We start from the raw sequence: 27910 nt of genomic DNA on the forward strand, positions 1-27910 counted from the left end.
AAATCACAAACTTTTAGTATTCCTTATCATCATCCAAGCCTCTTTTCCGATCTAAGAACTGGGTAAGGTATGGTAACGAACAACAAAATACACAAACATTGCTGGCTTAAAGTGGCAGTAAATGAACGTTACTGCTGGCTATGTGTGTGCGTTTTATTCACCTGAGGGCAGCCATGACACTGTGTATGTGTAAAAGAACCTAACACGCATCACAATGAAAACTTTGCAGGCCTGCAGTGGTAATGACAAATGTCACTAGATGGTGTCATGTGATGCTGGCTTAGTCCAAACAAACGTCGCTAGATGGTGTCATGTGTGCGTTTGTTCGCAGAAGGGCAGCCAAAAATGTTGTAAAGGTGACAGAGGACCTAATAAATATCACATATAAGCAAGGTCTGAACAAACAGAACAATACAAACACTGCTGACTTGAACTGCCCCAAATAAATGTCTCAAGATGGTGTTTTTTGTGTGCATCTTGTTCACACGAGGGCGGCCATGACATTATAAAGGTGTGAGAGAACCTGCATGTGTAGCGGCAGGCAGGAGCGCCGATCTTGCTTGGCCGGGTCCAACACCAGCCATGACAGGCCGTTGTAACCTTCAAGCACATACCTGAAAACGAAGGGAATTTGTAAGTGCTTAGAATTCACTATGATTGCCATCATCATCACTATCACCATTACCATCACCTCTATCATCATCATTGTTACTGTTATCATCTTCATCAATGGCGGAGCCAGGATTTAGGAAAGGGGGGAGCTGTTTGTTAATACAAGGGGCGCCAAGCGCCTAAGGCGTGAATTTAGGGGGTCTGGGTCGGGGGTGAGCAGCAGCTCCCCCAGCAGGGTCCGGGACGGAGCCCCAGCCGCAAAATGCTATTTCACATTTCACAAGCATTTTGAAAGCATTTTAGGGCAAGTTGTGGTACTTTTATGGTGGTTAATATTTAAAATCTGTAACCAATAATTCATGTTAGATGGAAACCAGTTACAGATCTCTGCCGACTGATTGAAACTGGAATGTATTATAGATTGAAACAATTCTCTACCAATTGATCTAAATCTGTTCTTTACAATACTAATGATAAAATAATAATAATAATAATAATCAATCAATCAATCAATCATTTCCTGTGGCACCCTCGGGGATGCATAGGGCCTCGATGAACTCACACCACCACATCCTATCTTGTGCTAACTCCTCAAGATCTCCCCAACACTCATCTCCAGCTTCCCGTCTCATTGTCCTCACCCACGTCTCTTTTGGCCTTCCTCTACCTCTCCTACCAGGTGACACCCACCCTGGTGTACCTCGTACTATTCCCTGTCTCCTATACACATGTCCTAGCCACTTCCATCGTGAGAATCTAACATATTCATCGATCGGCTGCACTCCCGTTATTTCTCTAATTCTACTATTTGGTATCCTCTCCCACCACTTAACTCCTAATATTCTTCTAAGTGCTTTATTTTCAAACACCAAGAATTTATTTTCCATAGTCACTGTGCTGTACCAAGACTCGTGTCCATAAATTAAGATACTCCTAACCATTACCTTATAAAGTTTGATTTTTGTATGCACAGAGAAACTGTTATTATTCCAAATATTTTTAAGCATTCCCATTGCCTGATTAGCCTTCTTTAACCTTTCCTCGAATTCAAAGTTCAAAGAACCATCCTTGGCTAAATAAGTACCTAAATATTTAAACCTATCAACTTGCTTTACAACCATACCTCCAATTACACATTCCTGCGCATTTTCCATATTCATATTGATTATTTCAGTTTTTCCACAATTAATAACCAAACCCACCTTGCGACCTTCACTCACCAAACAGTCCAACACTCTCTGCATCTCTTCTGGCCCATCACAAATCAAAACTATATCATCTGCATAATCTAAATCCAAAAGTTTCCTGTTCTCTCCCCAAAGTATACCTGCACCGGTTTCTGTTCCAACACGTTTCATAATGTAATCAATGACCAATATAAATAGTAAAGGCGATAGAACACCACCTTGAATTACTCCGGACTTGACTTCAAACGAATCACTCAGACAACCATCAACCATCACTTTACAAAATGTGTCCTCATGCATGTTCATAATGACCCTCACAAACTCCTCTGGTATTCCATAATGTCTCATGATCTTCCCCGTAGACTCTCTCGAAACACTATCAAAAGCCTTTTCAAAATCAACAAAACAAAGACTTAACGGTACTCTCATTTCATTAACTTGCTGCATCAAATGCCTAACTATAAAGATCTGATCATTGCAACCACGTCCCTTTCTAAAACCAGCCTGTTCATCCCTCAGAATACCCTCAACCACCGGCTCCAACCTATTTAACAACACTCTACTGAAAACTTTCAAAGCTATCGGTGACAAAGAGATTCCCCTCCAATTACCACATTCACTCAGGTCTCCTTTCTTCGGAACTTTAACAATTACACCATTCTTCCAAACTGATGGTAGTAACCCCGTCACCCATATCTTATTGAATAGCTTGATCAAGATCATTATTAATCTATCCCCCTCCACTTTAAACATTTCCGGAAATAAACCATCCTCCCCTGGTGCCTTATTATTCTTTAACTGTTTTACTGCTTTCTCCACTTCTGCAAGCCTCAACTCTCCTGTTTCTATATTTAAATCTTCCTGAGCAGACGGTATATCCTCTTCTGGTGGTATTGGTCTATTAAGAACTGTCTCAAAATGCTCTTTCCATCTATTTTTAATATCTCCATCTTTGGTCAATAAATTTCCCTGTCTCTAATTGGTATTTCCTTGCGTTTACCTGCATTACCACTCAGTTCTCTAATCGATTCATATGCTATTCTTTGACTCTGTCCATCATTTTTGTTTATTAGGATTTCAGTCTCTGCAACCTTTTCATCCACACATCTTCTTTTATCTCTCCTAGCTAACCTTCTTACTTCTGAATTCAAACTCCAGTACGCAGCTCTTGCTAATTCAATCTCTCGTTCATCAACGCATTGCATCTCACTCCCTCAATTTAGCCTCACCTCTCTTTTTTATCATATCCCACGTTTCCTCTGATATCCATTTCTTTCTCCTGAATCTATGTCTCCTTCCAATCGTACATTCAGCAGTCTCATGCAAAACTTTGTTCACATCCTCCCACATCTCATCTACACTTCTCTCCCCCTCTTCCAACGTTTCCAACACCAAAAACCTATTTCTGCATTCTAATCTGAATTCCTCCTTTTCTTCTCCTTCTCTTCTAAGCTTAACAATATCGTATCTACCAACACCAGATTTTTCCTTCTTCTGATTTTTAAGTTTAAACCTTATTTTTGCAATGCTGAGTTGATGGTCACTACCAATATCCGCTCCCCGTTTAACATGAACATCTAGCAGAGAACTTCTATGCCTCCTACTGATAGCGATATGATCAATCTGATTTTTATATTTTCCACACGGCGACACCCAAGTTGTCTTGTGTATATTGCAATGCTGAAAGAGTGTGCCCCCGATGACTAAGTCATTTGCTAGACAGAAGCTTCCAAACCTCACTCCGTTTAATAATAATTATTATTATTATAGCTTTTTATTTTTACTGACATTGATATTTGATAATAATCAGCTCTTAGGGGCATCATTCATAGCTGAAGAGGGGATGGCCCCACATCCCCCCCTGGATCTGCCACTGATCTTCACCACCACCATCATCACAAGCTGTCCCACCTGACACTGTGAGAGTCAGCTTGGACTCTGATTTTTATACTTGTGGCTGAATGTGTCCTGCCTAAGAGTGATGATTATGTGGTTAATTACCACTCTTATGGTTGTACCTCCCACGGCTACTGGTACCAACCTATATACTGTGTTTGCCATCAATCAACTTAAAACACAATCACAGTTACAAATTACTCTCTACTTACACCCACCTAAGTGCAGCTATTTACTCAACATACATGAACATAATTTGTATTGCAACATTCCATGCCTCCAAGAGCCTACATTTTATCACCTGCTGGCTGCCTTCCAACCTGCATCTTAAATCACGCAGGTGAATGCCTTCAGCTTGACCTCCCTTCTCACCACCTCATAACACATGTCAAATTGCTCTGCCAGCACAGGATGTCATTCCAAGTTGACATTTGTACACTACTTCATACACATCAATATAAACTCTCTCTCTCTCTCTCTCTCTGTATGTGTGTGTGTTCCCACCTGAGGACGTCGGTGGTAGTTGATGAGTCAAGGGGATGATGCTTGTTGTTTGTGCTGTGTGGAAACTCCTCTGGTTGGGTGATGCCAGGGGAGTGCAGGTGGAGGGCGGATTTGAGGAACACCGGGCTTGACGACTCCAGATGCGGACACGACGACCAGAACCATCGGGGGAGCCGCCCAGTCGAGGCAGTTGAGACGTAGTACCCCAAGGCAAGCGGCTGCTGATTTAAGACAAAGCATCCACCATCCTCCTGTGGGTCCACCATCACTACCCCATTGCTCCTGGCCTGTCCAGAGAACTGGGAAGGGCTGGTCCGACCTCCACCCCCCATGGTGGGAGATCCACTGAAGGGGAAGGAGTCCTGCTGTCCGCTTCCATCCTCCACCTGGTCGTCCTGGTTGGGGTTATCCATGAAGAGGTCAGACATGTTCAGTCCCATGCCAATCCCATCATCCATTTCAGGGTAATCCTCTTCTCCTAACAGCAATGGCTCCTCCTGCTCCTCAGGGAACCAGCGGTGCTGTGCAGACTGTGGGGTTCATCATTAACATCATTATCAGAACTGTCTTGTATTACACTATGCCCACTTTAATTCGGGATAAAATTGTGTGTGACTCTATGTTCATCACCACACTAAAGACTTAACTGTGAGAGAGAAAAAAAAAAAAGTGAGAGGATGGACAAGGGGATGAGAGATAAAGACAGAGAAAGACAAGTGAGAAAAAGTAGGAAAGTAAGTGAGTAGCACACACCTGAGCCGTTGCGGAAGTAGGGAAGACCAGGATGTGGGTGCAGGTCAAATCCTGTGGTGTGGAGAGGCTGCAGTTCTGGCTGTTTTGTCCAAATCTTTCATCTGGAGTGAACATGTCCGGCATCATGCGAAATGAAGAGTCCGGTTCCATGGACACTAAGCACGCCGACAGTATGCAAGGCGCGTCCTCGGGGAAAAGGTATGCACACTGTTTACACATATCTTTGAGGTTCTTTGAGGCCTGGATCAGAGACTTTCGGGAGAGGAGGGATGACCAACCTTTCAGTTCGCCATGACCCATCCTGCCAAGGCGACCCACAACCAGTCGCCATGGGTGTACCCCAATTGACATGACAGAAATTATCCAGTCCATTAGCTTCTTGAGGCCATGACGCCGCGCCGACGCTTTCTTTCTTCTCGTTCTGTTGGAGAGGAGAGAGTGTTAGGAAGATCTGGCATTCCTCCTCATCATTACTAACATCTTTCATCATCATCATCATCATCATCATCATCTCTCGACTAAGAATGAATGAGAGGTAGGGTCCTGACAGCAAGTAAAAAATCAATCAATCAATAATCAATAAATATAAACATAAAAATGACAGGAGAAACTAAAAAGCCTACCCAACTAAATAGGCCACACTCATTCAATCACTATTCATGCTCCTGCAATATTTATGACTCTCAAACGAAATCGTTCACACTTATGTGCATCATACCAACTATTCAAAATTTCAATATTAAAAGACCCTTACCTATTCGGAATTTCAATATTGATGGTAACAGTCTCCAGAATTTCACCAAGGTCATCTGTAGCTGTGGCCAGCAACCAACGCTGATCCTCAGACAGGCAGTAGGTGCAGTTTAGGATGGTGGACTTCTCACGTGGGACCCCCAGTGCCTCCTGTGCCTCCTTGTAGGTCCCACGGCTCTCCTTGATGGGTGCCAGGATGTACGCCGGGGAGAAGATGTGGTACGGCTCAAGGCGCTTCTCCTCCGCTGCAAGCTATTCAGAGAAAATATCATCACCACTGTTTCTGTCATTAATATCATCTTGGTCATAATCATTATCACTGTCTTATTCATTCTCATCATCATCATCATCATCATCATCCTGACTTCTCTTTCTTAACCTGAGATGTTCTGGCCATGTGGAAATAATGGAAAACTGAGAAAGACAAGAGTGCATGTGAGTGAGATGGAGGAAAGAGGGGAAGGGCAAAATCAAAGATAAGATGGAGGGATGGGGTGTAAAGTGTTGAGAATATATTTACCTTGAGAGCATAAGTGAGTGAAGTGGAAGGAAGAGGAGGAACAGGGGAACTATGAGAATGAGATAGAGGGATGGAGTGAAAAGGGATACAATAAAGGGGGTGTAACCTGATGAGAACACTGTCAGATTGTAGAGGCCAAGGTGATATGGAGGTGACTTTTTTGGAAGCCACAACATCCAGGACCAACGTGTCTGGTGATAGAAGGGTAGATAAATACACAAACAGATAGACAGCTCAATGACAGTGGAAGGAGCATATCCAGTCAGTGACTTGATGATCTGGTTCATAAAAGGAAAAAGAAAATAAGCAACAAAGGATGAAGTGTTACGATGCTATACACTCTCCAGCGCCACTGAAAACATAGGGTTATACTCACACTGGCCTCTTTGGGTTTCAAGAAGGCATCGTAGACAGCAGCTGGACCGAATCCAGTGAGTGACTTGACCATGGGGTTGTGTGTGAGGGTCCGCCGGCACTGCATAAACACAGAAAACGCCAACGACTTGAGCTGGTCGATGTAGCGGGAACGGTCATGGGAGTCACTGGCTAGTTCCAGGATGCTCTCCAGGGATATTATCTGAAAGGCAAAGGTTACACATTATAAGGCACTCTGGTACTGGAGAGGGGGGACCTTCATGTGGTGGCACTGATATGACTGGGCAGTGGTGATGTCCAGTTATAAAATGTAACTAACAGGAAAGGCATAAGATTCATTGGCCAGTTCCTGGATGCTCTCCACAGGTATTATATGAGAGGACAGAGGTTGCATACAGCATAATAGCCCAAGGGTAAATAGGTATATGCATGTCCTAATAATCCTGCCAACTTTTCAGCTAATGTACAAATATAATGCAGATACAATTAGAACACTGCAGTTAAGTACCATACCTGGAGGTAGACATTATTCTGCATGTTCTCCGGTAGCCCTTCCAACATGTGTTCATAGCAGCGCAAGAGCCCTAGGGTAAACAGTCTGTGCATGTCTGGATGATCCTGCCCCACATTGAACGGGTCCACCAAGTAAACAAGGATGGCTGGTGGTGGAGTTTCATCGTCATCCACCTCGTTTAGACTGGCACCAGCCGGACCTGCACTCCCGACACCACCACTGCTACTGCCACCACTGCTGCTGCTACTACCACCACCACTCTGATGGGTCAAAGAGGGCAATAATGGCATCATCATCATCATAATCATCACATACATGTACTATATCACATACAAGTAACCAAGATGCATACAAAAAAATTAAAGTGTGTGTGTGTGTGTAAATCACAGTCCATAAATGAGAAATGCAAGAGACAGAAAACGTGTCTTACTGTGGTAGTGGTAGTAGTAGTAGTTGAGGTCGCTGCCCCTGACGCAGAATACGCTGTATCGGGCTCGGAGGAGTGCGTTGGGGTGGTTGAGGGTGCGTTTCCACCCTCTGAGGATGAGGGCGGAGGCATAGGTGATGGAGCTTGCCGCTCAGTGGACTTGCTTGATCCTGGGGCCTCAAACAGGCTCTTGTCCATGTTCAGGGTGGCTAAGTGTGGTGCAAGGAAGTGTCGACATACCTGCAAAAGGGACAATGTTAACTACACTTTTTTTCACTTTAACTTGGTCTAATATTGCCGTCCCTCCATCCTGAACACTGAGCTGCAATAACAGATTAACATTACATGACGGCCTACTACTGCCATCTCTCCATCCACTCGCTCAATGTAGTGCTGCTTTGGGTGTCTGCCCTTTCCTCTTGTCTTTCCTTCCTATTCTGTCGTTTTCTTTCATTCTTTCTACTTCCTTCTGTCTATGGGTGACTTAACACTCTCTTGTCTATATTTCTTTCCTTCATTTTTTTCCCTTCCTTCAACCTAAGGGTAACTCTACACTGAGTGACAAGCCAAATGGTTTCCTGTACGCCAGGAAACCATTTACTATGCTGGGTGGTAACCATATAACCAAATTATGGTGCCTGGTGGGTAATTAAGGCACTGCAATCATATTGAGTCTGTGTAGGTTTATATCCAAGGAGTGGTTGGTGTTTATTGCTCGCATAATGCCACTCAGGGATAAGTGAGGCTGGTCACCATCATCTTAAAATGCCAGGACCAACTTGCCTCGCTCCGGGCTTCTCTGCTCCCCATGGGGCAGCATAGAATTGGATGATGGTCGAATGGATGGAATAACAGTTTAACTCTACAAGATGATGCTATACTCCTTTCAGTTTAACTTGGCTAGTATTGTCATGTCTCCATCCTGAATGCTGAGTCGTAACAACAGAATAACACTACAGTAAGATCCTCCTTTTACCCTAACTTGGCCTAAAATTACCATCTCTCCATCTTGAATGCCAAGTTGTAAAAACAGATTAACATTAAATCAATGCTTGTCATAAAGAAGTGCTGATAATGATTAAATTCTGCTTGGAAGACACTTTCACCAATATACTCCTTTTATTCAAAAGACCTAAAACTGTCGTTTCTCTATCTTCAATACTGAGCTGTAACAAAGCTAGTGATAAAAGAGTGCAATGCAAAGACTGTTGAGTTCTAGTACTGTTTTTTTTTTTGTCATTCAGCTATGTGGAAAAAAGCTGCAAATGGATGAAAATCTTGGCCATGTTAAGGTTTTCACCATTATCACCACCACCATTCTCACTGTTATCTATCTATCTATTGCCAGATGCCTTAATCCCGTACGGGGTGGCCACAAACAAATCACCTCCAGATCGCCCTGTCCCCCGCCATTTCACTGCCCTGCTCCCAGCTCACACCCCACTCTCTCATATACCGGTACCTCTCCACTCCATCCCTCCATTTCATCCTTGGCCTCCCCCTCCCTCTCCTGACCTTCACCCTACTCATCAGTTTCTCACCTCCCATCCTCTCCACATGGCCAAACTCCCTCAGGGTGTTTCACCTAACACTTCCTATCACATCCACATCCACACCACAATGCTCCTTCGCTTCCTCATTTGTCAGTCTGTCTCTCCATGTGACTCCACATGCTCGTCTCCAATAACTCATTTCCACTGTTCTCACTCTTGACTTCTGTCCCTCCAACAAGGTCCAAGCTTCACTTCTATATGTTAAGAGTTGTTATCACAATACTGTCATGTAGGAACTTTTTCACTTCCATGCTGATGTCCCTGTTTCTTATCACAGCTTTCAAGGAACTAGCAACCTTTCTTCCTTGTTGTACTCTTTCAAGCACTTCACCTTCTAAACTTCCATCCTTACTCATCACACTACCCAAGTACTTAAACTCACTCACGTTTTTCATTTCCACCTCATCCAACCTCACTGTACATTCACTGACTTCATTTCTCTCAAAGACCGTAACTTTACTCTTCCTTACATTCACCATTAGATTCCGTTTCCAACACACTCTCCCAAACACATCCACCAAGCCTTGCGGCTCCCCTCTGTCTTCACTTAACAACACAGTATCATCTGCAAACAACTGTACAGGGAGTCTGTTGTAGGTGGGGACATTCATCATCCACCCGCTTAGTGTAGTGGTACTCTGTTTTTTGGGTAGCTCTACACTAAATGGCAAGCCAAATGATTTCCTGTAAACCAGGAAAGCATTTACAATGCTGGGTACCTTAGAACCAACCAACACATGTTCCCTACGTGACAACAAGTGGGTTGGCGGAAGGTTAGTACTCTATCTATCTATCTATTGCCAGAAGCCTCAATCCCATTTGGGGTAGCCACAAACAAATCGCCTCCACGTCGCCCTGTCCCCCGCCATTTCACTGCTCCTCCCCGGAAAACAAATAACTAAAAATATGAACAAGAAACCTCACTGTTATCACCAACACTTACAATTAGCAAATGGAATAGCAAAACAAACCTCATCATCATTAAAAACACTAATATAAAACCACTCCTCTTACCTGCACAAGCATCTTTGGTTACTATCAACATCATCATCAACACAAAACATTCAGCTAAAAGTTGATTGGCTCACCTGCGCATACATCTTGAGTTTTGTTGACATATGAGAATCACCGAGGAGAGAGAACCATTCTTCTAGGGGTTCACTGGACACCTTAGAGGCAGCAAGCTTACTGATGCGCATGATGCCATTACGCAACACTCGCTGTATCGGCGCATGTCGACCTAACCGACACAGCTGTGGGAACGAATGGGGTGGGTTAAAAGGAACAACTGACTAAGATAGTAGAAGGTGCAAGAGGTAGATAGTGACATGGAGAGACAAACAGACACAGGACAAAGCTCAGGAGCATTGTGGTGTTGAAATGGATGTGCTGAGGAAAAGTACCCTGTGAGAGTTTGGTCAGGCAGAGAGACAGGACAAAGAGAGATTGACTAGGAGAGTGTGTGATGCCATTATGCAACACCTGCAGAACTGGCACGTCAATCTAACCAACACAAATGGCAGAAACAACACGAGTAAGTTAAAATGGAGAGACTGACTATGAGTATATGAAAAAGGTAGCAGGGGGTGAGGAATGGGGGAAACCAAGTATTATATGAAGGGATAAGGTGGAAAGAATGGAGAATGAGAGACTGACAAGGAGAATACTAGGTTGTACCTTTCTGACATATCCAATCTTTTTGACCTACAAGGTCTCTAAGGTCTGCTCTTGTTTTGCTGGATGCTCTGGAGTATATTCACTCAGTCATTCACCATCCAATCCTGTGTTGCCCCATGGGGTATAAACAGCTTCAAATTCAAGTTGCAATAACGAAATGGCAGGTGCACTGCGCATGGTCTTGACCGTCACAGTCAAGCACCCCATATAATCCATTTCAACACCCCAGATTATGCAACAATGGCATAAGGGATGGTGCTCTGGGATGCAATGGAGACCTACTGTTGAGTTTGTACAAGTATAAGGCTGCTGCTTAATGTAAAATGGATTTCAGAAATACTAGTACAGCTGATGAAAGAAAAAGTCTAAACTGAAGGTGGCCGAGAGGGGGAGACCAAGGAAAAAATGGAAGGATGTGATGGAGAGGTATATGAGTGAGGGGGATGTGAGTTGGAGAAGGCAGCCTGAAGGCAGAGGACAGGGTTACAAGGAGGCAATTTGTCTGTGGCCACCTTTCCTGACTTAAAGTATCTAGCTATGGACAAAGAACAATTTATGTACTGTATATGAACTGGGCTTCAGAGGTGAATCAGAATAAATTAACGAACTGAGATACGGTTACATTGATATCGTTTGGCTGCTGCCGCTCCGAGCAGAATGACACACAGGATATGGTCATGGGAAGTTACAAAATAATCAAATAATCAATTATATGAATATCTGCAAGAAATTAATTTATATGAAGTTGCAAAACCATTTAAAAATGGCTATCACAGCAGTAAAATATCTATGTAATGGCCTAAAAACCCTTAGTAGTGCCCTTAAACATAACAACATATTAGAGTAAACAGTAGGTTTTCAAAGTGTTCTTTGAGAAAAGTGCCCGTTCTGAGTGGACGACCGCATTAAAAATGGCCCAGAGTCGAAGGGTTAAAGTCTCTAATTCAATTAATTAATAAAATAGCAATATACTGAGACATATGCTCTAGTGAGCTGTATCAACGCTGGTCTTTCATTGCATATACAGACTATGGTATTTAATAGCAAACAATGGTGAGTTAAATGAAATGTATTCCACTGGTGACTAACAGCTTCAGTGTGATCAGCATGTTAACTGACAGTGCGTCAGACGAGGAATCACAGTACTATATTGAGTGGTAACTGTAAAGCCAAGTGATGACTGGTGGTCTAGTGGGTTAACCCCCACCAGCCTGGAAGCGGCATATGCTGTGGCAAAATGGGCAGCCGGAGACCACCGGGCGACAGGAGGAGCCACAAATGTACAGTATTCCCACCATCATTTGAACCGGCCGCCATTTGATCTCATCACCAAAGGTCTGCCAGAGACTCCTGCCACTGCACAAAACCGTGAGTTTGCCTGTCCCTTGCCTTTGCCAGGTGTAGGACATAGGACAATGTTTTCAGGTTCCTCCTCGTTCGATTCCATCCCCACCGCCCGCAGCCATTTACATCATCCACCATTCCCAAGCCTCTTTACAAGGATACTAGAAAAGAGCTCAGTGACAGTGCCACAGGACATGCCTTGGACACAACTGTGTCTAGTTTATCTAGTAGTGGAGAAATTATCATGTTGTGAGCAAAGCCAAAGTCAGGGGCACATGTACACGCATGAATGCATCCTGCCTTGAGCGCCAAAAGTTAATAATCATCTTCACATCCTTACTCATTGATGCGACCACTTGCAGTCCTGGGAATACTTTCATTCGCAAGAAGAGTTGATGAGTAATATGGTCTTTCCTTATCTGTTTGATTTTCCCAGATATGAAGATATGAAATAAGGCTATTTAGGGAAATACTGCCCTACTGAGAGGGCGGTTGTAGCTAAACTATGGCGGCACATAGGGATTAAGGTGCACCAACTACAGTAGATGGGTTCCTTGAGGTGTTCATCTAGGGGGTGGTTAGGGCTTAATGCTCACATAATGGTGTCCATCTAGGGGGTGGTTAGGGCTTAATGCTCACATAATGGTGTCCATCTAGGGGGTGGTTAGGGCTTAATGCTCATATAATGCCATTCATGGTCAAGTGTGGCTGGTCACCCTTGCCTTAAAATTATGTCGGGATTGAGTAGCCTAGTCCCGGGCCCCTACACTCCTGATGGGGAAACAGAGGGAGGGGGGGAACTGATGATGGGTGGATGGACATGAATTCTTCCCTCTTGAGTGAATACATCATACATCCAAACAAGAAATTACTTAACGAATGGCTCTTTATCTTACAAATATTTAAATGGTGGTGGCTTATACCAATATTATACTATGAGCAAAGAGAAAATGGGCATGTGATACAGGGTGATACTACAGTCTGTTTTATCACCTGACAAAGAACTCTCTTTCAGCTTAGTAGAGAGACTAGTGTAGTCAAATTGGATGGCTGATTTGACTAGTAACCATGGAGACTCATTCCTTCCTCATAACTATGCCTTGTCAAAACATCATGCAACCATGACTTTGCATTCACAGCTGTGAGAGTAGCCTTCTTCTGTCAGGTGAAAACAGACTGACTATACTGTACTTTGTGACTGAATAAAAGTAAAAATATGTTTGAATGGATGTTATTACACCACACATCCACACATGAATGAAACATATATGAATGATAGTTATGAGAAAGAGACAGTGAGGGGGAGACTCAGAATGAGACAGAAGGATAGGGTGGAAAGGTATTTGAGCAAGGATGGTGTGAGCAGGAGGGAGGGCAGCCTGATTGTTGAGAACAGGGTGGCACTGAGGCAATTTGTTTCTGGCCAACTCTTCTAGGATTATAGAGAGTTCTACACTACTGGCAAAGAGATAGACAGAAAGAACATAAGTGCAGCTGTATTTAAATCACACAAGGAACACAAGAATGCTGGTAGCCTAAGATTGTACATGAAGCTACATCTTACCTCATATATGGATGACAACTCCTTGAAGAAGGTGCGGACATGGCTGAGTATGAACTCATTGTCGGGAGCCACCACCACATACGCCACATTGCGTTGCTGAGAGTATGGCTCCAAGAGCAGCTTTTCCCAATGCCGCAGTGATTGTGGCGCCACCGACAGCCAGTCACGGTCATAGCCTGTCAGCAGCATTGGTATGGGCAGGGGTTCCGCCATGTCCTCGGTACCCCTGACCGCCCGTCTGTGAAACTGTCGCCAGGTTAGCGGCCCTTCCACACTAAACACGGGCTCGAAGTTGACCCTGCGGCCCTTCTTCTGTATAGCCTCCTGTAGGTGTGGCTGTAGTGCCTTCATGCACCTCACAATGTCCTTAGAACACCTTGGTCCTTCAAACTGATAATAGCACCATTTATGCATGCACTGGACTCGCATCCCCGTGGGGCCATTTTCACTATCACTGAGGTTGGCGCCACGCGATTGTTCCACTGCCAAATATGCCATCTCATTACCATCTTTGTAATCCACCAAGTTCAGCAGGATATCTCGTCTGGTATTTTGGTACACGGCAGTCGATCTATATATGACACTAGATGGAGTACTTAACGTTACTAAACACTGGCTCTGCAAAAGACGAAACATAGACTGAGGTATCTGATCTAGAATACTGTTTTCACGGTCAGGGTTGTCTGCACCTTTATTGTCCATCAGCAAGTGCAGGGACTGTTTCTTCCGTTCATTAGCCAGGGCCTCATGGAGGCCAGTCAGGTCAACCTCATCCTCGTAAAACAAACCCGCCTGGAACGCCAAGCGTCTGTTCACCACAGCAGAGAAACCACAGTTACACTTTATGCTTTCCTCCTCCACACTGAGACACGAGGGTGGGAGGTACAGGGTCCCATCATTGCCCCGGATGTTGCCCACAATCTTCTGGCCGTAATTACAAACACACATCGTGCACGAGTCGAAATTGTGATCTCTGAACAGGTTGATACTGGAGTCCTGCAGTGCAATATTAACAATGAGGGAATTGGCTTCAGGTACTTGGTTAAGCCCCACAGAAGGCGGCTCTACCGACGGCAGTGTCTTGTTGAGGTAAGATGACTGGTTGGAGGCTGGCGATGCCAGCTCGTAGTTCATGGCCGGACCAGCCGAGGCTGGCCCCCCTACGCTGCCTGGCCCCCGCTGGGACCCTCCCCCGCCCTCACCCGCAGAGCTACCCAGGCTGGCTGGCATTGGAGAGATGGGTGAGACGCCCACCTTCTGGCTGTGGCTGACAGGGTTGGCCGGCGCACCAGACATGGGGCTGAGGTGCACCATGGTCGGTGTGGTAGCAGGGTGGGCCTTGTCCTGCACGGAGTACTGCCAGGAGGGCTTGTACAGCCACTCCTCAGGGATGGTGACAGGCTTGTGCTCCTGGCTAGGCAGGTTGGTCAGAGGGGTATACTTGGTGGACCCCACAAACATGGCAACCACGGGGGGCCGGTACACAGCCAGGCTGTGCCCCACCTCCTCCTTGACTGGCACCGCAGAGGGCTCGGCTAGCTGGACCAGCCGGGGCTCCTCCACGCGCTCCTGTTTAATGTTCAGCAGCTGCGTTGGTCCGTCTTCCAGGGCTGTGTCATGGTCCGGGTTGTGCTCATGTGATGGCGGCGTTGGGAACATTTTGGTCAGTTCCACCAGACTAGTGGCATTGACACCACTCTTGCTGCCGCCACCGCCACCACCACCGCCGCCACCACCACCACCGACACCTCCTCCCTTGTTAACCACAGCTGCAGTGTCTTCTGGTCCGCCTGATGGCTTGTTGGACCCTGGCGGGGTGTGGTCTGGGAAGGTTGCCTGTGAATAAAAGGAAAATTAGACAGACATCTCTCAATATCTACTACCATCATCATCATTATCATACAACAATGACTACACACCAATTATCATACATTACCACTACCATCGTGACCACATCAATCACCACACGATATCGTCATTATTATCACAAAAGCCACAACACAACATATCACTCAATATCCTCCACCACCACCACCAACACCACCATTGACACATCAATCATTACACGATACCATCATTATCATCACAACATATACAACACAACACATCACTCAATAACTACTGCCACCACCACCACCACCACCACCATCATCCAGACCTATTTTCCTCAGTAATGGACAGAAGGAAAAACTAGCCCATGTCTACCCCAATGAATGAGCCACAATCCCATTCAATCACCAATCCACCCTCTGGAATCCTGACTCCACCTCTCAGACATAAACATCTACATTTATACACTTCATACCACAGCATACAAGAGGAACTTTATACTAGACATGCAATACACTTCACCAAAACACCAACAGCAACAAAACTCATCGCAGGAAAGTCAGTTCATTTTTATCTGATGGAGCTGGGCCATTCTAACGAGCTGAATACTAAGTCCTGGTTGCATGAAATTCAATAATCTACAGCTACGAGATATGAATGAGTATCCCTGGTATTTAGCCAAATCTACACTACAATCTGATTTCATGTGTCCATCAACTGAGCTGAAAAGGGTTAGCGATCTCTATCAGATGAAAACAAACTGACTCTAGCTGTACTCCATGGTCATCCAAAATGTGAACCCAATGGAGAGCAGGTTGAGGTTTGGCCTCTTCTGCAGTCCATCCTTCTCCTTTTATGGTGTAGGGAGGAAAAAAAGCTCACTGTGAAACCACTAATCATCTGGCTCATGATACTTTTATAAGCAATTGTACATTTTCAAAATTTCATGAAATATCACAGAAGTTTTACAGAAACTCTTACTACCAGTACCATGGTTTGGTCATACGGAGAATGAGAGACTGACTAGGAAAGTGTTTGCGAAGTGGAGGAGGGTAAGGGGGAAAGGGAGACAGAGGATGAGATTGAGGCATGGAGTGGAAAGTTATATGAGAGAGAGGTCTGTGAGTTGGAGAGGACAGCTTAATGGCAGATGGCAGGGTGACATGGAGGCAATTCCAATGTGTGACCATCACTTTAGTATGATATCAAGGTATCTGAGGATAGATAATTAGACAGACAAACAGACAGATACCATAAACCTCTCTGTAAACTGCAAGGAACAACTAACATCGATGACGGGAGAATCAATGTCAAACATCTCATCAAGCTTGGTCAGTGAAGGTTAGACAGACAGACAGACACCATGAACCTCACCGTAAACTGCAATGAACAACTCACATCATCGACGGGAGAATCTGAGTCAAACATCTCGTCGAGGTCTGCCAGTGAGGGCTGGAGCCCCTCAATGGTATAGAGGTTCCCCGTGGCCTTCTTGGGCTGGGAAGGCGAGTGGGGGTCGTGCGTTGACCTAACACTTCCTGGTGTTTTCGCTTCTTCTTTATCCAGTGTGTCTTTCCGCTTGTTGTACGTGTCCAGGGAGTTGTTGTTGCCACTGCTGCTATTGCTGCTGTTGTTGTTTGTGGTTCCAGTGCTGCCCAGATCATCATCGAAGTCATAGGGGTCATCCGGACGTTTGTTTGACCCAATCATCCCTCCTCCTCCACTCGCACCGCTGCTGCCTACACCAGAACGCTTTGGGGGTAAACCGTTCATCTCAGAAACCTGACGGGATGGAAGGGGTTAGGATGTTTGAAATAATTTTTTATTAGTTTACTGCTGATTACAAAAGATTATTTCACTGTCAGAATTTGGCTTAATCCTTTACCCTATTTACTTTTCTAGGCATACAACTGTCATCTCCCTATCTTTATTTACTTTAACTAGGCTTGAAACTGTCATCTCCCCATCGTTAATGTTGAGCTGAAAAAAATTAACACTGGAATAAGGTGCTAGTCACAAAGAAGTTCTATGGAAGTATATGGAGCCATAGTAATGTTATATTCTAACACTGAGATACAGATAATAGGCTGCAAAGGGATGAAAAACTATCTATCTGAACTTGATAAAGCATTCAATGTTTTACTATGGATAACATTACATAACCTTTATCAGTTCTGGAGATGAAAGTATAAAAGCACAGCAGAATAGGCAAAGGGAAGGGAAGGGAAGGCCAGGGCAGGGATTGGAAGGCCAGGCCAGGCCAGGGAAGGGAAGGGCAAGGCTGGGAAGGGCAAGGCTTGGAAGGCCAGGCCAGGCCAGGGCATGGTAGGGCAGGGCAGGGCACAGTAGGGATGGGTAAGTAGAGCAGGGTAGGGTAGGGTGGAGCTGGACGGGGATGATATAACTACAGGAGAATCATGTACAGCAGCACAATTCACTAAAATAACTGTTAACAGTGCTCCATAACCTCACCTCGTGTGTGGGCGTTTCATGCCTGAGCGCGTTGATCTGCTCCTGTAAGTGGGCGGGTCGATAGGGCGGCCAGAGGGGTTCCTCCACCTTCACTTCAGCGGGTTTGAACTTCTTGACAGGGTGGTGTAACCTGCGATGGGCGAGGACATCTGGTTTACATTTCTGTCTGTTTATGTACCAGTCTATCTAACGTAAACTACAATAACTTTAATTTAAATTAACCTAACCCAAACTATTCCAATTCAATCTAATCTAATCTAACCTACCCTAACCTAACCCAACCCAACCCAGCCCAACCACACCAAATGTAACCTAACCTAGACCTGCTCAAACTGAATATAATACTGTACTTTAAATGATTATTTCCTGTACTTATAACAAAGAAATAGTATACTGTACAGGACTGTCATGTTAACTTGCTCTTTTGTTGGTAATTTCCTGTAGGTCAATGACAGAATAAGGCAATACAATGGCTCTATATCCTTATCATAGCACTTCTTGTTGGCCAACATCATGTGCTAGGGTTAACCTATTGCTACAACTCTGGTGAAGATCAAGATATGGCAGTTTGAGTCCAAGTCAGAGTAAAATTACATAGGATATCCAACATGCATTAAGCCTGGAGTGGTCATATGGAATGGTGTTTAGCTTCTCACTATAACATAACAAATAAATGTGTCATACATCCACCATGTACTGTATTATGTCTGGAGTAGTCATAAAGGATGGCGCTCAACTTTTCCACATAACATGACAACATATGAGGGAATTATAGTAGTGTTAACCACTGTTCACTGAGCCTTCAGTAGTCATACAGGATGGTGCTCAACTTCAAAACATGACATAACACAGAACAGCATAGTAATTAGAGTATATACCCACCATGCATTGAGCCTGGAGTAGTCATATAGGACGGTGCTCGGCTTTTCCATCTCCAGCAGGTAGTGGTAGTCAGTGCCAGGGAGTGAGGGTCTTTTTAGTCCCCGAACCACCCCGCTACCGCCCACGCTGCCCCCACCTTTACCCCCGCTGCTGGGCCCACCCCCACCTCCACCTGCCCCACTGGCTGCCCCGCCCGCACCACTGCCCACCCCACTGCCTGTCTCTGTGGACTCGACCCCGTTGCTCCGAGTGTCCCCCCCAGGGGCATAGGGCGACAGGCTCTGTGAGGGGGACAGCTGTTAGGTGAATCAAAGTTAATTAAAACTGTATAATATGAATTAATCATCATCACTGTCATCGCCATCACCAACACCATCATTACCAACGTCATTATCATTATCCCAACCTCTCTGCCAAACAATGATGGAGTGACTCAACATTGATACAGTGTCTTTTAATACCTTCATTTTCGCCACCATCACTGTCACCATTATCATCCAGGCATTGCTCACCAAAGACGAGAGAGAGAGAAACTGGGCAAAAGTCAGCCCTGCTGAATAGGCCACACTCTCATTCACTCAATTATCATGCCCCCAAAATCCTGACTTCATGCCACCTATCAAATTACTAATGATATTTATCAATTTAAAATATGCAAGGGAGTTCTGGTTTGCATTTCAAATCAATTCTGTGAATTTGGTTACTGTCTATATTTGCTGTTCAATGAACAGTGTTCATTCACCTTAGCCTAGTGGAGATTTTCCTCCATTTGCACTCTATTTTCCACACCTAAATGACAAAACAAAATATTACAGTACTACCCTGCAACCTTTCCAAAGCATTATTTCATGATCAGCATCATATTCTATTGTTAATCTCATTATAGTTCAAGAACGATGGACGGATGGTAATTTTACGGCTAAAGAGGAACACTTACTTTGAAAGTCAGTAAAGCAATTTCATTAAATAGCACTTTAAAGTTTATATACATAACAAATTATCTTTCAACACTAAATTAAGGAATAAAATTTTTTTTGCATTCTCCTAACATGAATATGAAATGCTAACTTAAGTGAGCAGCGGAAAGACAAGAGGAGAGGAGATGGAAGAGCAAACACGGAGAGGAGAAGGGAAAACAGAGAAGAAAGAGAAGCACAGAGAGAGGTGAGAACATGAAAAGAGAGAAGTATAAGATCAGAGAAGAAAAGCATATACAAGGGTAGGGGAGAGAAGGAGAGAGAAGTTAAGAGTAGAGGAGAGAAAAGAAATGAGAGAAGTAAAGAGAGATGAAAGGAAAGAATCCTGGCCTTTGGTTCCTTCTTCCTTGCATAAAAAAATAAAAAAATAAAACAATAACACAGCACTGAAACAGACTTGGGTCACTTGAAAGTCATTTGGTGGTCTAGCATGGTGTGATGCTATGCCAATGAGTGAGTGAGTGAGTGAGTGAGTGAGTGAGTGAGTGAGTGAATGAATGAATAATGGTGTGTATGAATGGACAAGAAGGAAGAGGAGAGGAGAGGAAATACAAGCAGACAGGCGAGAACGAAGAGAAGAAAGGATGAGGTGCGAAAATAGCAAGATATGTGGGGATGGGAGGTGAGAGAACCAGAGAAAAGAAAAGATGTGAAAAGACGAGGGGACAGAGGAGAAATGAGAGAAAGAAAGAGATGAAAAGATGAGATGAGCAGAAAGGTGACAAGAAAAATGAGAAGTCACAAGGAGAGAAGGGATGGAAGAGATAAACATTAGCACAAACCCACCTGTGTGTTAGGCGAGGAAACAGACTTTGGGCCCATGAGATCAGCGATGTTTGGCTTGACATCAAGAGGCTCGAGAGGTGCCGGGGTGGACGGGTCCCCCACAGATGTGTTGGAAGGCGGTGGGTGTGGACTGAGGGTTGGCATGGTGGGATCTGCAGAGAAACAAACACAAATATTTAATGGAGTATGACAGACTAACTAGTAGTATACACATGTAGTGCCAGGATGGATGGGCCTCCCACCGGCATGTTCGAAGGGGGAAGTGTGGACTCGGGGATGGGATGATGGGATCTGCATAGAAATGAACACAACAACAGCCACCCAAAACTGCTTGTCTGTCTGCCCATTTTGATCTCGTACAGCACATACTGTCAGGCGTTCAACATCCTGCTGCCAACGATATACGGACCACAACACCAAAATACAATCACCATAATTGCATATTTAACAGAATATAAAAGACTGAACAGTGTCAGAATGGAGGGATACCTCGCAGACATGTTGGAAGGAAGCAGGTGCGAGCCGTGTGTTGGCATAGTGGGATCTGTGGAAACAAACTGAACACAATAAAAATATGCAGAATACATAATGAATGACTGACTTAATGAGTGTATATGAAAAGGGGGAGAGTGAGGATAAGGGAGAGGGGTCCCTCACAATTGTGTTGGAAGGCAGTGAGAGTTCACTGGCATGGCAGGATCTGCGGATAAAAAACATAAACAGAACATAGAACATGAGAGACTGACTAGGAGTGTGTATGAGTGAGGATGAGATGGACAGGTCCCTCCCAGATATATCTGAAGGCAGTCAGTGCAAACTGGTGGTTGACATGACTGGATCTGTGGATAAATGTGCACAACATGTATGGACGGATGGGCTGATTGTGTATATAACTCACCATGGTGAGGCACAGATGATGGCTGTGAGTGAGGCGTTGGCAGGGGTGATGGAGTAATTGAAGCAGGTGAATCAACAGAAGGCGGCGGTCCATCTGCTGCCCCAGTCAACCTGAGGCTGGGTACACTTCCCGGTGTGGTCACTCCGCCACCCTTGTACCCACCAAACCCACCACTGCCGCCCCCACCACTGCTACTGCTGCCACTGCCACCACCGGGAGTACCAGCACCATTCAGTCTGATGAGAGGTACCATCAATGTTATAGTCCATTTGTTTTTACTTGATAAAGATCCCCAAATCCTTTCATGACTGACATACCATCAGTGTTGTAGTCTGTTTTTACCTGACAAATATCCCTAACTCCTTGTCAGCACTGTTCAGTCTGAGGAAAGGTACCATCAATGGTACAGTGCAGGTTATGGTCAGAGGAGTATAGAGATCTTCCTTACCCGGCAAGGATATGGTTCTGGCAAGGGGTGAGTGCAAGAGTAAGTCTTTGTGATGATTTACAATGTCTTTTTGTCAAGCCCTCTATCTGCAGAATGTGGGGCTGGATAACAGACAGACAGACACACAGATGGATAGAAGTAAAACATAATCTCAATAGGTGCATTTCATCAATGAAAATTAATAATAATAATAATAATAATACAAACAAACAACTGGGCAGAAGTTATTTGTAATCTCAATAGAGGTATTTACGAATACCTGCATTGTGCTGTACTAAACTCAAAGAAAGTAGGGCTGCATAACAGACAGATAAAGACAGATGCAAACTTGGTCTCAACTTCGATATCTAACACACATAATTTGAATGTTCATTAACACAAATACCTGCAAACAAGTCAAGCAAAAGGATTAATCAAATATACAGTATATATATACCACAAATTCCATAAGGACGTACAAAAGTAACAAAAAATAAAGAACGGTGTGTAATAATTGGTACTGTATAGGAAAGGGCAATAAGAGGAAGACAAGCAACTATTTCCACCCACAAATAGTACAAAGCCATGCAATACTAGCAGACATCAACGCATACAAGTACAGTAACAAGGTTGTCCTTTATCATTACCATTTTCCATTACTCCTAGAACATCCTTTCCACTTTAACTTTGCCATGATCTTCAGCGTTCTGTTATATATTCAATTTCTCTTATCCCATACTTTCTTCACCTTAACTTGGCCAAAATTGTCATTCTTTTGCAGCTTATTTTGCCCAGGTTAACAGTTGAAAAAGCTAATACTGTACTTGAGTTCTACATCCTTTAAACAGAACTACAGTACTTCATGACTAATACCAATTTCAAGTGTTAGTCTGTTTTTACAATTCAGGATTCAACATGGGAGGATGGCAAGTTTAGGCCTGGTTAGAATAAAAATATATACTGTTATAGAGATGGGGGGATTACCAGATTTTAACTTTTTATTGGGCTTTTCACTATAGTCTGTCTGGTCTCATCTGACAAAACTTGACCACTCTCACAACTTGAATACTAAGTTGTGGTTGCATGAAATTTAATGAGCCTTAGTTATGAGACAGAAATGAGTTTCGCTGGTTACTAGCCAAATTTCATCCTCCAATATGACTATACTTGGCCATCAACTAAGCTGAGGGGGGGTTACAGATCTTTGTTTGATGAAACCAAACTGACTAGTGTACAACTGTATTGAAAAAGCTGTTTTTGTTTTTATTACTGTTATTGTTGCCCCAGGTTCATCTGAAATGTCAACCCAGTACGCTGCAGACTGAAGCTGCCTTCTACTGCAACCCACCATCCTCCTTTCAGGGCTCAGGGAGAGCTGAGGAACATTTCTATAACCACAAAGTTCAGCCACATGGTTACATCCAGAGCCACCACATGAAAGCATCCCTCTTCAGCACACTGGTAGCAGCATGAATAAATATAAAAGACATCATGGCACTGATCATGAGCTGATGAGTGTTGCCTTCCTGTGGTGGAACTAATATAACCAGTTGGCTCTGTGGCCCAGTTATACAGATGTTCCTCAACTCCCTTGCTATCCCTAAGAAAAAAAGATAATGCACTGCAGAAGGAGAGTAACTTCAGCCTGCAGTCCACTGGGTTTACAATCAAATGAGCCTACTATGAAGATTTCTTTTTTTTTTTATAATGATTGGAGGAAGGAAAAACGAAGGAAAAAAAAATAAGTCCATGTGCCTAAAGGCATCCTCCATTCATAAAATACTTATAACACTTGGATTTAAAATCGTGAGGATTAAATGTATGTGGGAAGCAACTCCCAGGAAGTGAATTCCAGAGAGTAGTAGTTCTGGGGATAAATGAATTCTGATAAGCAGAGGTTCTGAATTGTGGGGGAGAGAGTGTGAGTTCATGTTGTGTAAACCTGACGTGTTGTTTCTGTTGTCATTATTGTTGTAGACTTCTGACTTAAGTTACCTTCTCCCCACACCATCTTTTCAAGGAACAGGGAAGAACTTGAGGAATGTTTGTATCACCAGGCAGTTGAGCTGCCCAATTACATCAGTGCCAACACATAAAGGCATCCTTCTTCAGCACCCGCATGTGTGCAAAACTCAAATGGATGAAATGATGAGATGAAAAGAAACTGAGACAAAGGATCTATCTATCTATTAGCAGACACCTTAATCCTGTAAGGGGTGGCCATAAATAAATCGCCTCTATGCCGCCCTATCAAAGAAGCACAGTGTAAATGGTGCACACAGTCTGGGACAAAAATTTACCTAATATTTCATTTTTACTTCTCAGTTTATTCTCAGGGCTATTATTATTATGCTGCGAGAGGGGTGTGGGTTAGTATGTTTCTTTGCCCACTGATGTTATATATACAGTCAGGTACAAATCTCTGTGTAATATTTTACTTCTACTGCTCATTTCCATCTGTTGACTAATATTCCTTTATATGTTTCTCTGCCTAACATTTCCCCTCTAGCACTTGTCCCTCCTCTGCTTGTAACTGTCCTATACTAAGAGAGGCTTGGCATGTGTCTCTGGCCACAGGTGATTCTCAATTATATAATTATGTGTCAGACTAAGTGACAGACAAGTGTGAAGTAGGTACAGTGGAATAACAGGCCAACTTTTGCCCCTAACTCTGAAATAGATTAGACTAAGAAGTGAAGAAATTGTAGTACAGATGATGCAAAATGGGCTGTAAACTGAACAAAAGCACTGTAACGAAATGCAAGGCAAATATATGAAAAAGCAAGAAGTGAATTTTTTGTCAGCCAAATAGCAATCATTCATGTCCAGTAACACTCATACAAAATGTAATTTCACTACAGTGTGTGTTTTAACCTGGCTAAACCTTTTCAGCTTGGCTGATGGCCAAGCAAAGGCTTCCCAGAGGGAGAAGGCTTCTGAGATCAAAGATGTACAGAGACAAGAGAATCACCACCAAAAGAAGTGAGCTGATACACATGCTTATATATAAACATTTTCAAGGCAGGCAAACAATCAAATAAGGTAGCTCAAAAACATGTAAAGTATTATAATTCATTACTTGAAGCCATCCAGTGCTCGATTTGAAAGCTGAGCTTGCTACATAAGATGAAAATAATTTTTTTTTTAGGTTACAATATTTTAAACAATTTCAATTTTCAGGTTTTTAACATAACTGAATTTTCAATGTAAAGAGTGAATTTTGATAATAGCCGTAGGCTTAACTTTACATTTTTTCTTGACTGCCAGCACTGTTGAGGGAGATGATTACATGTGCAATCCTCTAGACCCAGGTGCAATCAGGGATACTGTATATACAACCCCATCCACCCCAAAGATCTACACCCATATGATGAAGTGCAGAAAGACTGGAGTGTTCATTCTCACCAACGACCAGTGAGAATCATTTGTACAATGAAACTAAGACTAAAACCCTTTCAGTTTAGGTGATGGCCAAGTGAACTCAAACAGGAGGGTTGAACTGACTAGTAACCAAGGAGACTCATTTCTGTCATAACTAAGGTTCCTCAAGTTTCATCCAAGCACAACTTTTTATTCAAGCAGTGGGGGTAGCCCAGTTTGGTCAGGTGAAAACAAACCAACTGAAGTAACAGTCATACAACAAGCAATCCCACATGTTAATGGCACCCAGTGCACATTAGGTGAGTGAGTGAGTGAGTGTGGTGGTTTCTTGAAGCTAGCAGAGTTAGACCACAACAGGCTGAGGTGAAATGGTTCCCAGCAAGATTGTTCAGTGTAGCACCAAAATTAACTGCACATCTCTGAAAACTGAGCAATGTGAGTGACCCAGAGTGAGAGAGGTGAGGGAGGTGGGTGGGCTTAGTTAGAGGTGAGGGTGAGAGGGGTGTAAGATGAATGTGTGTGTGTGTGTGTGTGTGTGTGTGTGTGTGTGTGTGTGTGTGTGTGTTTCATGTCCATAAAAAGCTACAAAGTGTGCATATTCAGGTCTGTGTGAAACCATAGTGTGCATGTTCATGTGAAGCTACAGTGTGTGTGTGCATTCTTATCTGTAGAAAGTTACTGTGTGTTCTCATCTGTAATGAAGCTACACTGTGTGTGTGTGTGTGTGTGTGTGTGTGTGTGTGTGTGTGTGTGTGTGTGTGTGTGTGTACAACATGTGCATGTTTGTGTGCGGGTGCATCTACCTGGCCGCAGCCTGTAGAAGGTCAGAATCTTCCACGGCAGGCACCCCACAGAGGTCCAACACGAGTGCCTCATCGTGGGGTGGCAGGGGCAGGGGGGTGGGTGCCGGACGCCGGTGGAAGGGGGCGGGGCCGGCACTGGGGAGGGAGCCACAGCCCCCTCCTCCACCACGCTGCCTGCCGCCGCCCCCCCCTCCGCCACGCTCACCTCGGCTCTTACCGCTGCCACCACACCCCTTACTACTCACCCGACCCCTCCTGCATCTGTAACCAACCCACACACACACTCAATGCCAAGTTGCTTGTGGTGCCTTGAAGATTTAGACATCACACACACACACACACACACACACACACACACACACACACACACACACACACACACACACCTGTAACCAACTCATGCACTCAACTTTTGCCTGGTTGGTTGTGGTGCACCGAAGATACACACACACACACACACACACACACCTGTAACCAACCCATGCACTCAGTTTTTGCCTGGTTGGTTGTGGTGCACTGAAGATACACACACACACACACACACACACACACACACACACACACCTGTAACCAACCCATGCACTCAGTTTTTGCCTGGTTGGTTGTGGTGCACTGAAGATACACACACACACACACACACACACACACACACACACACACACACACACACACAGTTTTTGACCAGCAAGGTGAGGCACCTTAAAGATTTACATATACTGGTACCCCTCCATCTCTCACACCCACACACACACACACCCACACACACACACACACACACACACACACAGTTTTTGACCAGCAAGGTGAGGCACCTTAAAGATTTACACATACTGGTGCCCCTCCATCTCTCCACACACACACACACACACACAGCCGATACAGTACAGAGGGGGGCCATACACAACTGGCAACATAATACATTTCCTCTCATGCATCATGCACTAAGGAGAATGGAAAATAAAACAAACATCCATCTAAAATCAAATCAAAAGTGATGATCTTAAAACAACAACATTCATATGACTTTGATCTATGACATGCAAACAGCTGCTAGGGCAATAAGTGACTAGAATTATCATAAAATTTTAACAAATTAGGAAATAAAGTTTAACAGCAAAGTCTAAGTAGATTTGAGACATATTCATTCAAGAGCAAAATACTAAACTATAACTCAATGATAAAGAAAAACTAGATAATATGTGAGAAGAAATACAGACAAGGAATGTATTCTAAGGGGCTTTGGAGATTCCCAAACACCTCTTCCTTAGCTAATTATTTTGCATATTACACATTAATATATACTTCTATGTACCTGATGCAAAGAAAGTTGATATTAAAACACCATAAATAAAAAACAAGAGAATGTTAAAGTTTTGTATGCAAATTACTGGCCAAGGAAGAGATGCTATGACGTCTCCCACGCCATTTAAAATACAATCCAAAGACAATGTTCTGCAAAGAGAAAGAATGTATTAGCCCCTCCATTCACAAGATGTCATTTAGCTACCTATCATTAAACCCAAGTATGCAAAGATGTGGACAAACCCTCTACTTTGTATGATTATTTCTGAAGTGTGAGACGATGACATGTCTGACTTTTCTGCATCGTTCCTGACTACCATCTGAAATGTAGAATGCAAGCTAAACACATCCAACAATCGCAGGTGTTCCATAAATGTGATAATAAAAGAACACATCTGACATTTCTGTATCACTGCGGATGCCACTCTGCAATGTGGGATACAGACTGACTACATCTAACAACTACAAGTGTT

At 43.9% G+C, this 27910-nt stretch overlaps 1 protein-coding gene across 1 annotated transcript in view; it reads right to left on the bottom strand.

Annotated features, from left to right (window-relative positions):
- Window positions 1-481: 481 nt before the first annotated feature.
- Window positions 482-27910, bottom strand: part of skd (mediator complex subunit skuld) — a 105932-nt gene continuing 78503 nt past the window's right edge. Inside the window, exons 9-25 of the mRNA XM_080266218.1 lie at window positions 26136-26396; window positions 21525-21760; window positions 20627-20778; window positions 19066-19144; window positions 18864-18999; window positions 17982-18111; window positions 17261-17291; window positions 16908-17221; window positions 13680-15515; window positions 10183-10347; window positions 7588-7781; window positions 7114-7357; window positions 6602-6802; window positions 5707-5957; window positions 4953-5373; window positions 4200-4729; window positions 482-614 (exon numbers count right to left, since the gene is read on the bottom strand). Coding sequence (XP_080122344.1) covers window positions 482-614; window positions 4200-4729; window positions 4953-5373; window positions 5707-5957; window positions 6602-6802; window positions 7114-7357; window positions 7588-7781; window positions 10183-10347; window positions 13680-15515; window positions 16908-17221; window positions 17261-17291; window positions 17982-18111; window positions 18864-18999; window positions 19066-19144; window positions 20627-20778; window positions 21525-21760; window positions 26136-26396 — 5314 coding nt within the window. The remainder of the gene's footprint in view (window positions 615-4199; window positions 4730-4952; window positions 5374-5706; window positions 5958-6601; window positions 6803-7113; window positions 7358-7587; window positions 7782-10182; window positions 10348-13679; window positions 15516-16907; window positions 17222-17260; window positions 17292-17981; window positions 18112-18863; window positions 19000-19065; window positions 19145-20626; window positions 20779-21524; window positions 21761-26135; window positions 26397-27910) is intronic.

This window comes from Coenobita brevimanus, chromosome 19 (genome assembly GCF_032717465.1).
Source record: "Coenobita brevimanus isolate Jiangsu-jjx chromosome 19, ASM3271746v2, whole genome shotgun sequence".
In the NCBI taxonomy this organism is placed as follows: Eukaryota; Metazoa; Arthropoda; class Malacostraca; order Decapoda; family Coenobitidae; genus Coenobita; species Coenobita brevimanus.